Source organism: Triturus cristatus, chromosome 1_2, assembly GCF_964204655.1.
Source record: "Triturus cristatus chromosome 1_2, aTriCri1.1, whole genome shotgun sequence".
Taxonomy (NCBI): domain Eukaryota; kingdom Metazoa; phylum Chordata; class Amphibia; order Caudata; family Salamandridae; genus Triturus; species Triturus cristatus.
The window spans coordinates 304,917,787-304,931,113 of NC_140580.1; the positions used below are offsets into that span (position 1 = coordinate 304,917,787).

At 43.2% G+C, this 13,327-nt stretch overlaps 1 protein-coding gene across 1 annotated transcript in view; it reads right to left on the reverse strand.

Moving 5' to 3' along the window:
* Positions 1-10,779: 10,779 nt before the first annotated feature.
* TYSND1 (trypsin like peroxisomal matrix peptidase 1) overlaps positions 10,780-13,327 on the reverse strand; it is a 132,230-nt gene continuing 129,682 nt past the window's right edge. Inside the window, exon 5 of the mRNA XM_085603851.1 lies at positions 10,780-11,328. Within this exon, the coding sequence (XP_085459977.1) occupies positions 11,111-11,328 (218 nt within the window). The 3' untranslated portion in view covers positions 10,780-11,110. The remainder of the gene's footprint in view (positions 11,329-13,327) is intronic.

Consider the following 13,327-nt stretch of genomic DNA (forward strand, 5'->3'; position numbering starts at 1 on the left):
ACGTTATTTTTATTTTCAGCACCTTCTAAAGCTTGACAACCCTTACCAAATTTTTGGTCATATTTCCGGCGAAGAACAAGACCTCCTTTGCTGCTCTTTCACCCCGGCTACGACCCAGCAAACACCAGAGTTAAAGGTAAGGAAACTGATGCTATTTTTTTTTTAGATTGGAGTTAGAGGTATGTGTGTGGTCACTGTACATGGTGGTTGGGGTAGGCACACATTCTGAACATTGTACCCTCAGTGGATGGAATTTACTAACACCCTTAGCCCTGTGATTTGGGCAATAACGGTTGTTAACAGCACTATCTATCCCTTGCCTTGTTCAAAGCCCTCAAGCAGTGTCTGTTTCAGTGCCTTCAGCAACCACTATGGCACACAGAGGCAGCAGACAGTAAGGCTGTATTTTTAGCAGTCATGTTGTGCAAAGGGGAGCTGTTGGAGATTTATTGCGATACTGCACAAGATATATGTATTTATACTGCAATTTTATATTATTGCACCGCACCTTATATGTTGTACTTTGATTATTGGCAGGTTTCTTTAATATATATTGGTAAGGCCAGCATCGTCATCATGAATACAGTACAAGAGCTGATTACAAGGTCATTCCAGGCACGGCCACTTCAAGAGAAAATAGATTTAAAGCAATTGGGACCTCATCGGCCTGACCTAAAACTACAGCAAACTTCCCAGGACAGAGGAAAAATGTCCACACGTACATTCTCAAACGCCTGGTACACAAAAGCTGATTGGCTTACAGGGTGCCCATTAAGAAATTCTCTGTTCTGCTTCCCCTGCTTGCTGTTTGGTGGTGAGTTTACTTGGACAAATCAAGGAGTAACAGACTTGAAGCATTTGTCTGAAAAAATAAAGAAGCATTCACGCACAAGAAAGCATATGGAAAACCTGACTAGACTGGGAATGTTGGGGGAAGATGCTCCGATTGAGCAGCAGATAAGTGATGCATACCGCAAAGCAATACAGAAACACAATGAAGCAGTTGATAGGAACAGACAGATTCTATCCAAAATAATTGATTGCATTCGTTTCTGTGGTGCTTTTGAACTGGCATTACGAGGTCATGATGAATCGGAAGGTTCCCCAAATCCTGGAATATTCAAAGGCCTTGTGGATTTAATAGCAAGCATAGACAAGGATATGGAAGCACATTTAGCACGTGCTACAGTCTTTAAGGGCACCTCTAAAACAATACAAAATGAACTTCTTGAGTGTATGCTCGAAATTATGAGAAGCCATATTGTGCAAGAATTGCAAAACACAGACTTTGTGGCTATTCAGGCTGATGACACCACTGATGTGGCCACTAAAACACAGTCCGTATTAGTGTTTTGATACATTGACAATGACAGACAAGTTGTGGAGAGGTTCTATGGTTTCACACATTTAAGAGACTCTAGTGCAGAACCCATTACTGCAGCTATACTGCGTCAACTGAGCTTAATTTTTCCAGAGCTGCCTCAAAAAAAAAAACTTATTGCGCAAAGCTATGATGGTGCGTCCGTAATGAGTGGAAGCCTTAGTGGAGTTCAGAAGAGAATTCGAGATGTGTACCCTAATGCTCATTATGTGCACTGTTACGCTCACCAACTTAATCTTATTATGCAACAGGCAGTATCAAAGATCACCGAGACACGGATTTTCTTTCAGGATATAGGAGGCATGGCAGCATTCTTCTCGCGTTCCCCCAAAAGAACAGAAGCACTTCATGACATTGTAGACAAAAGCGTTCCAAGGGGATCCTCAACTCGTTGGAACTTTAACATCCGTACAGTCAACCTAATCTATGAACATAGAGAGGACCTTCTGAAATGTTTTGAAGCCATAGAAGCCAATGATGAGTTTGATTACAAAAGTCAGATTGAAGCCCATGGCTTTGGTAGAACACTACAAGACAGAGAGTTTCAGTTCTTACTGTATTTATTTCATGATATAATGGTAGCTGTCGACCTGTTATACAATCAGTTACAAGCACGAGAGATAGATACTGTCAAAGTGCAAGTATATACTACTATGTTTGTACAAAGCATAAGCAAAGTGAGAGATGGGGTTGACAATTTAGACAGCAAACTGCCAGAGAAATCTTTTTTCACAAACCGCAGGAAAAACATCACCACTATGGTCCGAATTGCAAAGGAGATCTGTGACATTGTAATTGTGCAGGCACGAGAGCGTTTTTCTTTCACTAAACATTTGGTGAGTGCCACATTATTGCAAAGTCAACAGTTTGCCAAATATGATGAATCCTTCCCGGAGCGTGCTCTGAATGAGGCTGTGGGAGCTTATCCTATGCTCAATAAAGAAGAGCTGAGAACTGAGTTGACTGTACTGTACGGAATGCCTGTGTACCGGAAGGCCACAAGTGCCTTGTCTTTGCTGGCTTTAATACATAAACTTAATATGGAAAAGTCACTTGGAGAGACAGTGGCTTTACTTAAAATTGTCATAACCACTCCTATGACAACAGTCGAGGCAGAACGATGTTTTTCAGCCTTAAAGAGGATTAAGACATTCCTGAGAAACACCATGCTTGAGGAAATACTCAATGCTTTGGCAATGCTCTCTGTAGAGAGCAAGCTAGTTCAGAAAATCCCGGACTTTAACACTAAAGTTATTGAAAAGTTTGCTGCTCTTAGAGAGAGACGTGCTGATTTCATTTACAAAAAGTAAACAATGTTGAATGCTGCTACTTTGCAACCAGTTTAGTTTGTTAAATAAAAAACATCTGTGAGTGAGGTACTCAGAAATGCATTGTATCTCGAAGTCTGTTATGAAGCTCTGTGGTTATACACTGAATAAGCAGCTACCTATGTTATATGACATCTCTTTATTAATGTTATAACTGCACTTTCACAATTGGTTTATTAACCTTCCTGCTTTCTCAAATTTGCTTAAAAATGCACCATTTCTCTTCTCTTTTTTCAAAATTTTCTCGGGGGGAGAACCCCCCCGAACCCTCTTTATAGGGGTTCGGGTTCGCTCGCTACGCTCGCTCGCAACGGTCAAGTATACCAATCATTTTACGCCCCACCACTTTAAAATGTCACCAGCCGCCCCTGTTCGTGATTCAATCAAATCACTAAAACCCCCAATCTCTACCTCGTCTTCTATGTGTAATATGAGTATGGACTAAAAGAAAATGATACTATTAGTACTATTCCGAGTGAAGGGGAAACCGTAACACGAGAGGGTTTGGAGTTATAATGGGGTGGTAGTTTAAGAGGGTTTTGAGCACAGGAGACCGGGTATGAGACCTTAGTTTATTTGTTTGTTTCAGGGAGTTCAGTGAGCGAGGACATGTAGAGTGTGAAAGGTGAGGGAGGGGATTGCATGTTGTTTGATTAGGCGGATTAATTGAGGAAATCATGGCACGTTGGATTGGGTGGGAGTTAGTAGGTTTAGGCATTAGGTGAGCGTAGTAAGATAGTTCTTATTATGATTGTGATTTACTAGTGAAGGTCAGCAGGGCACACCTGGTTGATTTGTCTTTTATTCTTGTAGAAACCCCTGACGAAGAGCCCAAGAGGCTCGAAATGCATTGGGAATATAATGTGATGAGCCTACTCTGTGTTTCACCTCTGATTGATTATGTTGCTGTGAAAAAGCCTCGACGGGCGCTCGGTAAACTTTGGAAGATGCAAAAATAAAGGTGAAAGGATGCTGTCTCAACAGTGTTTTAATGAAACTCGCAAAGTGCTTAAGAACAATGATTAATAATGGTGACAAAAGATTACATTGGATAACGTTGGAAGAAATTGATATAAGGAGGGAAGTTTCCCCACATTCGCAGTGCAGCAGGAGGGGCGCGCACAAGTGCCCCAGGATACTTTGAGTATAGAAGGCTGTGCCTTGGGACGGTACACAGCACCTGTTTTGCACGCATTAATGGACGACATAAAACTTGAAGAATGAGTATACATAAGGGAAGGAGTGCATTCTCCAACAATGTTTCTGCTTAGCAATGCACAGTGCAACCATGACAGGAAGGATGACTGTCCTTCTAATGAAGAAATGCCTACCACATATCATTGTTACTTTTAACCATAAGAAATATTTGTCAACCCTGTTCCCTCTTGATCTCTTCTCCATCATCTTTTATCATTCACCTTCCTGTCTCTATCCTCTCCACTTTTTCTTTCCAGCTTTTGCTCTCGCACTCTATCTTTACCAATTTCTGCACTTCGCTACACTTTCTTTCATCACATCTTCTTACTAATCTCTTCTCCCTCTCTCCCTCTGTCTGCATTTAAGGCATTATTATCCTCCCTGTTCTTCCTTTACTTTGTGTTGTCCCTTCATTTCCTTTTCCTCTTCCCCTCTTTTTTGTTACTCTTCTTCACTCTGTCTCACTTCTCCTTTTATCTGTCTACATTTCGCCCTTCACTCAATACATTTTGTTACTCTCCCATTCATATCTATTCTCCCTTCTCTTTGTCATTGTGTCCCTGGATGAATATTTTTCACAGTAATGTTGTCAAATAAAGTTTTCCTTTTGCTCCCATCTCTTGTTATGCACAATTTTTTAATTTGTGTTCAATAGAGAACTGGAGCCCCCTCGCAAATTTTACATTGACAAGGTGCTAGCAGGCTCCGGGGCTCGTCTGGCTGTTACTGGAGACAAAGGCAGAGCCTCTTAAAAGGCCACCACTCCTCATCTGGCTCACTGCACAGCCTACTCCCCTCTGCCCCCTGTAACGTTAGTGCTGACTGTGATGATCAAAAACAGCACTGCTGCTCCTGAGGCCTCACCGTTCACTGTTGGCTGCATACAAGGGAAGTTCACTAGTAGGTCTTACTCAGGGGTCTCCTTTAATTCTAAGGAAACAGTTATAAAAGTCTATGGTGTTGCAGCAACTTCAGCAGCGAGTCCCCTGGAGCCCAACAGGCCAGTTTCAAGGCTTACGAGCTGCAGGAGCACGGAAGCATTCAGTGTTTCTGCGGGTGGCCCGATCACGGGCACTTGCAAGCTTTGGTTCTGTTCGGAGGAGTTGGGCTGCTTGAGCTACACGCCGCAGCACCCAGCAGGCGCAGGCTCTCTCCCTGGCAGCACGAGGTAGGTTCAGTTTTCCGCAGAAGAGGGCCGGGGATTAACCTTCGTGCTTCCAACCAGATCACAGCGATGGAGCAAAAGTCCTCACGACGTCCACGGAATCAATAAGGGGGCAGGTATCAATGCACAATTTTGACCAGCAGGTCGCAGCTTCAATTTTCCTAGGCGATGGTCTGAACTTGGCAAAGCTCCAGTACCAGCAGCCCCTTCTAGTATACGGGGTTGCCGCAGTGCCTACTGGCAAGGCAGACTTCTCCTATGCAATCAGCAATACCACAAGTGCCCCACCTGGCATACCAAGTTGCAGCAACGGCACACTAGTCTTGGCACTTTGTCTTTATAGTCACTTCTACGGTGGCATACGGGGTCACTGCAAAGAGGTGGTACGGGCTTGGTGCCCCCTGCACGGCACTTGATGCACAACACAGTCCATGGCGGCTCTTTCCATGCATATGGGGGTCGCCGAGTAACTCCTGCACACGAGAAATGGCCAGATCAGTTCACAGCGGTCTCCTCACACCTCAGACACGGAGTCCTATTGGTAGGGCTGTGCACTGCACCTCGCTCCCTCCAACCCTCTTCCCTTCCTCACAGGGCACACTGATTTTGGCAAGAAGGCAAGTGCTGGTGTTCCAAGCTCCAGGACAGGTGGTCTTAGTTTTTATGGGTGATGTCCCTTCACCCAGCAGGGAGACTACCAGGCCTTGGCCCCCAGTCGTGGTCACAGCCAGACGTCTTGCAGAGCTTTCCCTACTCTCACAGCTTGTCTGACTGCTTGGCAGAAAACAAATTTTGGGGTCCCAACCCAACCTCTTCTTATAGTTCATTTCAAGACACCAAATGTGATTTAGGGTCTGGGACTTTGAAGTGGTTTGTTACTGGTCTGCTTCTTATGAAGTGTACACTTTTCTCTCCATCTTGAAAGGATGTCTGTCACAACAGGAGGGACTTCGAAGCCAATAGTCCCACAACGGAGCCTGTGGGAGTGACTAGAATTCACACCTGGATGTCAGCCACAGTGATAGGTGCATCAAAAGGTTAATCCCGGGGCTCCCAGCCCTACCGTTTAGGATTCCCTTATCAGCCCTATCTCCTTCCTGAGATGTGTCAAGGGCGCTTGCTCGTGATGTATCACTGGATCAGGGAACACTCTTCTGAAGTGTTTAGGGGGAGTCTTTCCCACCCTTCTCCAGTATGTCCCAACCAGCTCACAGGAACGCAGCAATACACTATCTGGGGGTATTCCTGTATTCCTCATGTCTTCACCAGGCAGGCCTGGATTTCCAGAAATGGAACGCAGGGTCCTCCATGTAATGTACCATTGCGGGTCACTTGCACTCAGTGTACATACACAGCCCACATATTTTCCAGTACTGTCACCTCCAGGTATTGTGCCACCCCAGGAACACATACATCCAGCACACACAATCACAATCACTCTGGGTGCACTGCACAGTACTGTATCCTTTCTGCATTGTGCCATGGTATGCTATTTGCAAATACACAAGATGCCAGCATGCACACTAACCATGCACGCGTTGCACAACAACTTCACACCTTCATGTATGGTACTTCTCACAAGCACACATACATCCAGCACATGCTTTCACCGTGCAGCAACTGCCCAGAACTACATCTCTCATGTAATGTACACAGCGCATATGCACTAATCATGCTTGTACTGTAGAGCACTGCTATATTCCTATACTATACACTTCCCAGGCACACATGCATCCAGCGCAGAGTCTCCACTCTTGCGCTGTGCAGCACTCTATATCCGACTGATATAGGCCAATGCAGAGTTAAGCACACAGCAGAGCAACTTTATAAAAAAGGGGAACTTTATAAAAATAAAAAGTGAGTGAACCTGTGGGCTTCACTCCAATGACGAGGTTAAAAAGGGTACTTACTGATCACTATACAGTATGCTGCCACCACCACGCTTGTGCTGTTGAACTCTTGGTGAATGCGGTAGCCTTCCACCACTATGAAGGTAGCGCTTTGGGCGCATCTCCCGGTCCAACAAGACCGCAATCTGTGAGACAGGTATATATCATGGTAGACACCCATGATATGTGTTTGCCTATGCCAGCAACAATCAGCATTAAGGATCAAAACAACAGTACAGTTGGGGACGCCGGGGTACATGTATTTTACCATGCAGAGGAATTCTCCATCCATCTCAACAGAGCTCAATAAGCAGACTGCATTTAAGCTGCTTACGTAGGATTTCTTTTAGTCTTAAAATGTAAACATTCCAACTTTTATTTTACTTCCTCTTAAAAGTCAATAGGAGTAAGAATGTTTATGAAGAAAAAAATGGGCAGAGGACCACAAATAGATGCTACACCTTCATGTTTATCTCCCCAAATAGAATTTATCAATGAAAGAGTCTGTTTGGAAATGTGTGCACTCTCTGTAGACACCCTCTGCCCAAGGAGTAACAACCTAGATCAAGAAGAACAGATAAATACAGAAAACAGTGGTGCACACTTTTGCAATGTCTCTTTTAGTGCAAGGTATATTCACAAACTTCAAAGAGGATAAACCTAGGACCATTACCTTTGGATGACGAATATATTCTCAAACATGTTGTGCCCTGAAGAAGTCCACCTTCATGTGGACAAAACGTGCTGGCTGGTTTTCCTTGGCACATATTCATGAAGCAACGATGAAGAGAAGATTTCTAATAACCTCTTTGAAGTTTGTGAATATACCTTGCACTAAAAGAGACATTGCAAAAGTGGTGCACCACGTATTCCCCCTTATGGAGGGTCACTACAGAAGTTCCGTTTCTACTCCCGAGACTAATATTGGCTAAACCTAGGACCCTTACCTTTAGATGACGAATATATTCTCAAACATTTTGTGCCCTGAAGAAGTCCACCATCAAGTGAACGAAACGCGTTGGCTGATTTTCCCTGGCACATATTCATGAAGCAACAATAAAGAGAAGATTTCTAATAACCTCTTTGGAGTAGGAATGTTTGTCTGAGTCTGCTGCAACAAACCCCTCGTTGTTCCCAATTACAGGAATATATCAGCATTATAGAACGGTACCTACATTCGCTGTTCCCAAATGTTGCCATTAATGATATTGTCAGCATTAGAAACACAGAACTGGTTTTGGGTGGCTTCCCTTTTCACGTGCCTCTCTAGGTTGTTCTGCAGACACAGTCTTTGTGCAGAGTGATGCACCTCACAGCAGGATAGTCTCCAGCCTGGAGCATCCAAACCAGAGACACAAAGATGTGTGAACTATTACCTCCTGGTTATGATCAGCCACAAGGACAGTGATCAGGAAATAGGCAAAAGGCTGGTCTTGTCTAAATGATCCTTTATACTCTGAACAACAGAGACTGCAACCCCCCCTTTACCCGTCATATTTACCAATTTGGCAGTGCTACAGGAAGTTCCTCTCAGCAAAGCGCCTAATCAAATTTCTATAGGAGGTCTGTCTCCTCTGTCTCTACTTCAGTGTCTAGGTCTCCTCCCTCCTGCTTCAGATATGCCAACAATACACTTCAACTGTCCGAGAAAACAAAATCACCTCCATCTTGTCCAAAGGAACAGGCCAGGGACTTCCAAAATGGAACCCACCGGTTTCCATTGCACTGCTTTCCATATATGTACAATGCATATACTCTACTGGCCACATATTCTCACATGCACAACATACACTTGGGATGTTAGCTGTAAGTACCTGTCATATCAGAAGTTGCTCTGCTGTGCCGTAGAAACAACCTAGAATGGGACTGGGTAACAAAACAAGAGTAATATCTGACAGCACATTGACAAGACACTCTCAGCCAATAATAAATAATTAATTTCCAGCAACTGCGTAAAAAAACAAACCCTTTAACATAGAATTCTGAGGTAAGATCATTAAATGAATACTATTTTATGTATCAGCTCCTCTTGTGCAGCGTACAGACCCTGTACCACAGTTGCCATTCCCCCGACTATGTTTTAAAAAGTGGTCCTAGATTTAGCACGCAACAGGCCAGTGCTCTTAATGTTTAAGCGATGTGTACACTCGGACTTGCATGTTTTAAGCTATCTGCCCTGGATAAAGAGCATTATGTATATCGTTTTTTTCTTATTGCAGCTTACAACCTCCGACTGCTTTCTACCGCTTACATCCTTAGATTACTTTCCATCTCAAAAAGCCTTCTTCCACTATTCTCCTAAACCCTGTATGGAATATTGACCTTGAATTACTTCTGCTTGATTCCTCTTTCTACTTTCAGAGCGACCACCTTCTTACTTTACATCCTCTGCATGTCTTCTACTTCTTAGTATAGTCTCCTCTCAGTCTCATGCCTGTCTTCCTTAATCTCTCGTACTGTAACTCTGCAAAAGGCTGACACCGCAGTTCATAGATCACATATTTTCCTGCTTTAAAACTCTATCCGTGCAACCTAACATTACATAATTCCGCCAGCCTATCTATCTCACCAACCATTCACCTGAAACCACAATACCCCCACTAATGATCACACCTAACTGGTATTAATATAATCTATTACAAAGTAATTGGAGTAAATACATGCAAAATGTTTAATGAAAGCATGCAAATAATCGCAATAACCAACATTTACCTATTGGATTAACCAATAACCTGGGTTCCGGAGCAGTGTGCTACTTGTCCTCAGCACTTCATTGCCTCTTCAGGGATAGTAAACGCTATATAAATACAATTTCAATAACATTACAATTCCGGGTCTCAACCACGCCAAAGTTTTGATGCTCCTTGACACAGGTATTAGTAAGCATCTTTCTCTGGCGAGTGACCCTTCATTAAAAAGGTTGTGTGGCTGTCTGTTTGACACACTGCTTTTACTTCCTGAAAATCCTCTCCCTCCCACCAATCAGGCAAAGTCATTTGAACGTAAAGTGTACATGATATCAAAAAAACTCAATGCTCTTACCTCTCCGGGGAGTTTGAGATTAGGTAAATCACCTCCAGATGGATTGGTTAGTTTTGTAAAAAGCGACACCTTATGATGTTCATCAACCTCACTTTCATTATCCGCCCGCGAGACAAGTAGTATCTCTACCCGGAATTTATCATTTCCCAAAATTGAATGCCTTTATACCGGAGTAACAATGTAGGAACAAGCCTCGGCAAAGTCAATAGATTTGGTCTAGTTGGGCAAGCTGGTGCAAATTCATTTTTTAATGCAAGCATATGCCACAAAAATAAACAGAAGGAAAAAATACTGCTGCCTAAAGGCCACGAGCATATGCCTACACTAAAATATTGGATTTTTTAACAAGTAACCACTACATATTATTTTGATATAACAGCACAGGTGCTCCCTAGCAAGCAGATATAGCATTTAGTTTTTTTTTTGTTTTAATGCACCTCACAGGAATATAGTTGAATTTAGTCGTAAAAAGGTAATATTTCCTTTGAAACATTGTGATATGAAGACATAATTTAAAAACACAAGGCTGACCAGACAAAAAAGACTAAAGAATGGAAAGAAAATGCATTGGCAAAGTAAAGTCCTGGCACGCCGGTTGTTACACTAAAGTGCACTTCTTTTATGATGGATGTGCACATGTGGTCAGTCACAGTGTATGGAATCAATGATTAAAGGTGGGGTTCCATTTGCAAAGCTGTATGTTACGATGGGTAGAAGTAAAATGTGAATGACAACTGAATAGAGCAAAGGATAAAAAGACTTGACCCAAAGCTGTAATGTGGATTTATACATGTATGCATATTGATTTTAATTCTCTTTTTGATTAAATTATGCTGTTGAAACTACTACAGTGATATCTAGGCCACTGAGTGGTGGAATTTCACATAGGCTTTGCAGCCAATGTCAATTTAACAAGAACGGTTGATTTGTACAGTTATCACTGGTTGCTGCATTTAAACTAAGTAATTACTTTACTTCAATGCATTGGCAGCTCAAAACAAAGCACTTCATCTCCTTGAACTCCCCTTCGCAGTCCAGTGTTCCTACTTCCTTTGACTCGACCCCACTTTCACCCTTCCACTGTCTCCAGTGCAGGCTCCATCACCTCTTACAGTTTGCTCATATGTATCTCTTTGGGTTTTCTTTGCAGCCGCCACGCAGCTCGGACAGAGTCGCTGGTCCAGTCGAGCTCTTCAAACCCTCGAAGATCCTTGCTCTTGCAATACTGGGAGAGTCCAGGCTGCACCAACGTTATGGGGACGCTAAAGTTTAGGTGGGGATACGTGGCTCCGACGCTGTTGTCCCTTGTGTTGCTGGCAACTATACCTAGAACAAAAAACAGTCTTGTTAGCAAGCGGTCACTCACAGAACTTATGCTGTAAAATCATAAGCAAGCATAATGCATGGATGAGTGGGGGCGTTCAGGTACAAATACACTTCACTTCTTAATGCACTTCTTCAGGTTACATAAAATGCCCCAACCTGTACAAAGTATCATTCAAGTGTCCAAAACAGAACTCCAAACACCAACTATGGTCCCCCACAGGACCACGGGAGCCCACTACTGACAACAAGCACTCAGATGCTGAGGACAGCACGGTTCCGTTTAGATGAGTGTGGACCTTTCGTTATCTATCCAAACTGCAACATCATTGATACGGGAAGATAGGATAAGGACATACAACAGGGACTTTGCACTGATTGTGCAATACCACATGTTAGTGTTAGCCTTTTCTGGCTATAAACCGCTTAAATGAGCTCCAGGAAGATTGCATGTTAGGAGCTGGTAAATATGACAAGAAAGTTTCAGACTCACATTTTAGCATTATTTGTGAATTACCGACACACCAATGAGAAACATTTACCAAAGTTCTTTTGTAGTAGCATTCAGAAATTGCTCAAATTTGTATTGTATAAAAAGTTCCCCTGAAAAACAAAAAGTCAGTTGGCAGTTACTTGGCACTAGGCACTTATATATGTGGTAAGCCTATTTCTGATGACATGCACGTTAAATACAATTCAAGCCTAATTGTATGCTGAAATTGACCGCACTAATCCTTTAGAATGTGTATGTGAAAGTTTTAAGGCCTAGAAAAATAATATTTTGAACTGTGAGGACAGCTAACTTAGTGTGCAAGTTTGCTATATCACCTTATGAACTGTCTGACACCAGTCACACTAAAGAATAAGTTACTTTCGGTAGCACACTGGTAGATACTTTAACTTCAGATTCCTTACCATTTGAATATGCCTCATGCATCAGACTCAATCTGGAAACTTTTAAAGCAGTAGCCCTATGCACCAGTAGGTGGCGTCATGCGGCTCCACACCAATATCGTTCTGCTCAGAAAGTGACACGAGGACCTGCATATAGACACTACTCACACTTGCTGAAGTTAGTTGCTTTCCTTTCTAGGCTTTCCGCGCTCCTAGACGCAAAGTTCAACAGCAAATTGGCTTTGACCAGTGTGCAGATCTCTATACCTGGTACATTTTTAGGTGGAAAGAACCCAGTTCAAAGAATGGGAAGGAATGTGAGGTTAGAAAGAGTATCTACCAGAAAGACCGTTACCGAAGGTAAGTAACTTTTTCTTCTTATATATACTTTGAAACGAAGATTCCTCACCTTTTAAATAGATACCAAAGCAGTACGTCCCAGGTGGTCAGTCTGCGAACCTTGTGCCACCTCTGGATGTAACTGTTATTCATGATCCACTAAGTATTCGCAGCAGAGTTTGTCCACCCTGGCGTTGAGATTCCGTCAGGTGGTATACCAGCAGGAAAATACCTTGGTGTTTCGGCGGCTTCCAGAAGCGTAGTACCACTTGACACAGAATCCATGAACCCACATGCTAAGTTTGTTTCAATATCACTTGGCAGTGGGGTTGTTCATGAGAACCTGCAACAACTTCCCTTTTATAGATGCTAGGAAGGCGATCAATGGTAAGCGGATGGACCCCAGCTCCAGAAGTTGATGTCAAACTGGGACTCCACCAGATACTAGAGGATGCTGATCTCCACCTCTCCCAAGTGGCTGCCACAACCCAGAAGCTACGCATTGGCCAACACTGTTAGCTCTGGGTGGGGCAGGGAGAGGGGGTCTGCTGCCAACCCAATTTCCACTAGAAAAACAAAAAGAGAGAGAAAGGGTATTCTGTATGGGGGTACTCCTGGTCCCCTTAATCAATATAAATAAACACTATGAGGAGTACACCCTAGGAGGTACCTAAGTGCCTCCAGATTGAGGAGAGGTGCACTGAAAGGACAGAGTTTGTCCTTATTTAGAAGACCCCTCACTCACCAACCTAGTTGGTGACATGCTTCA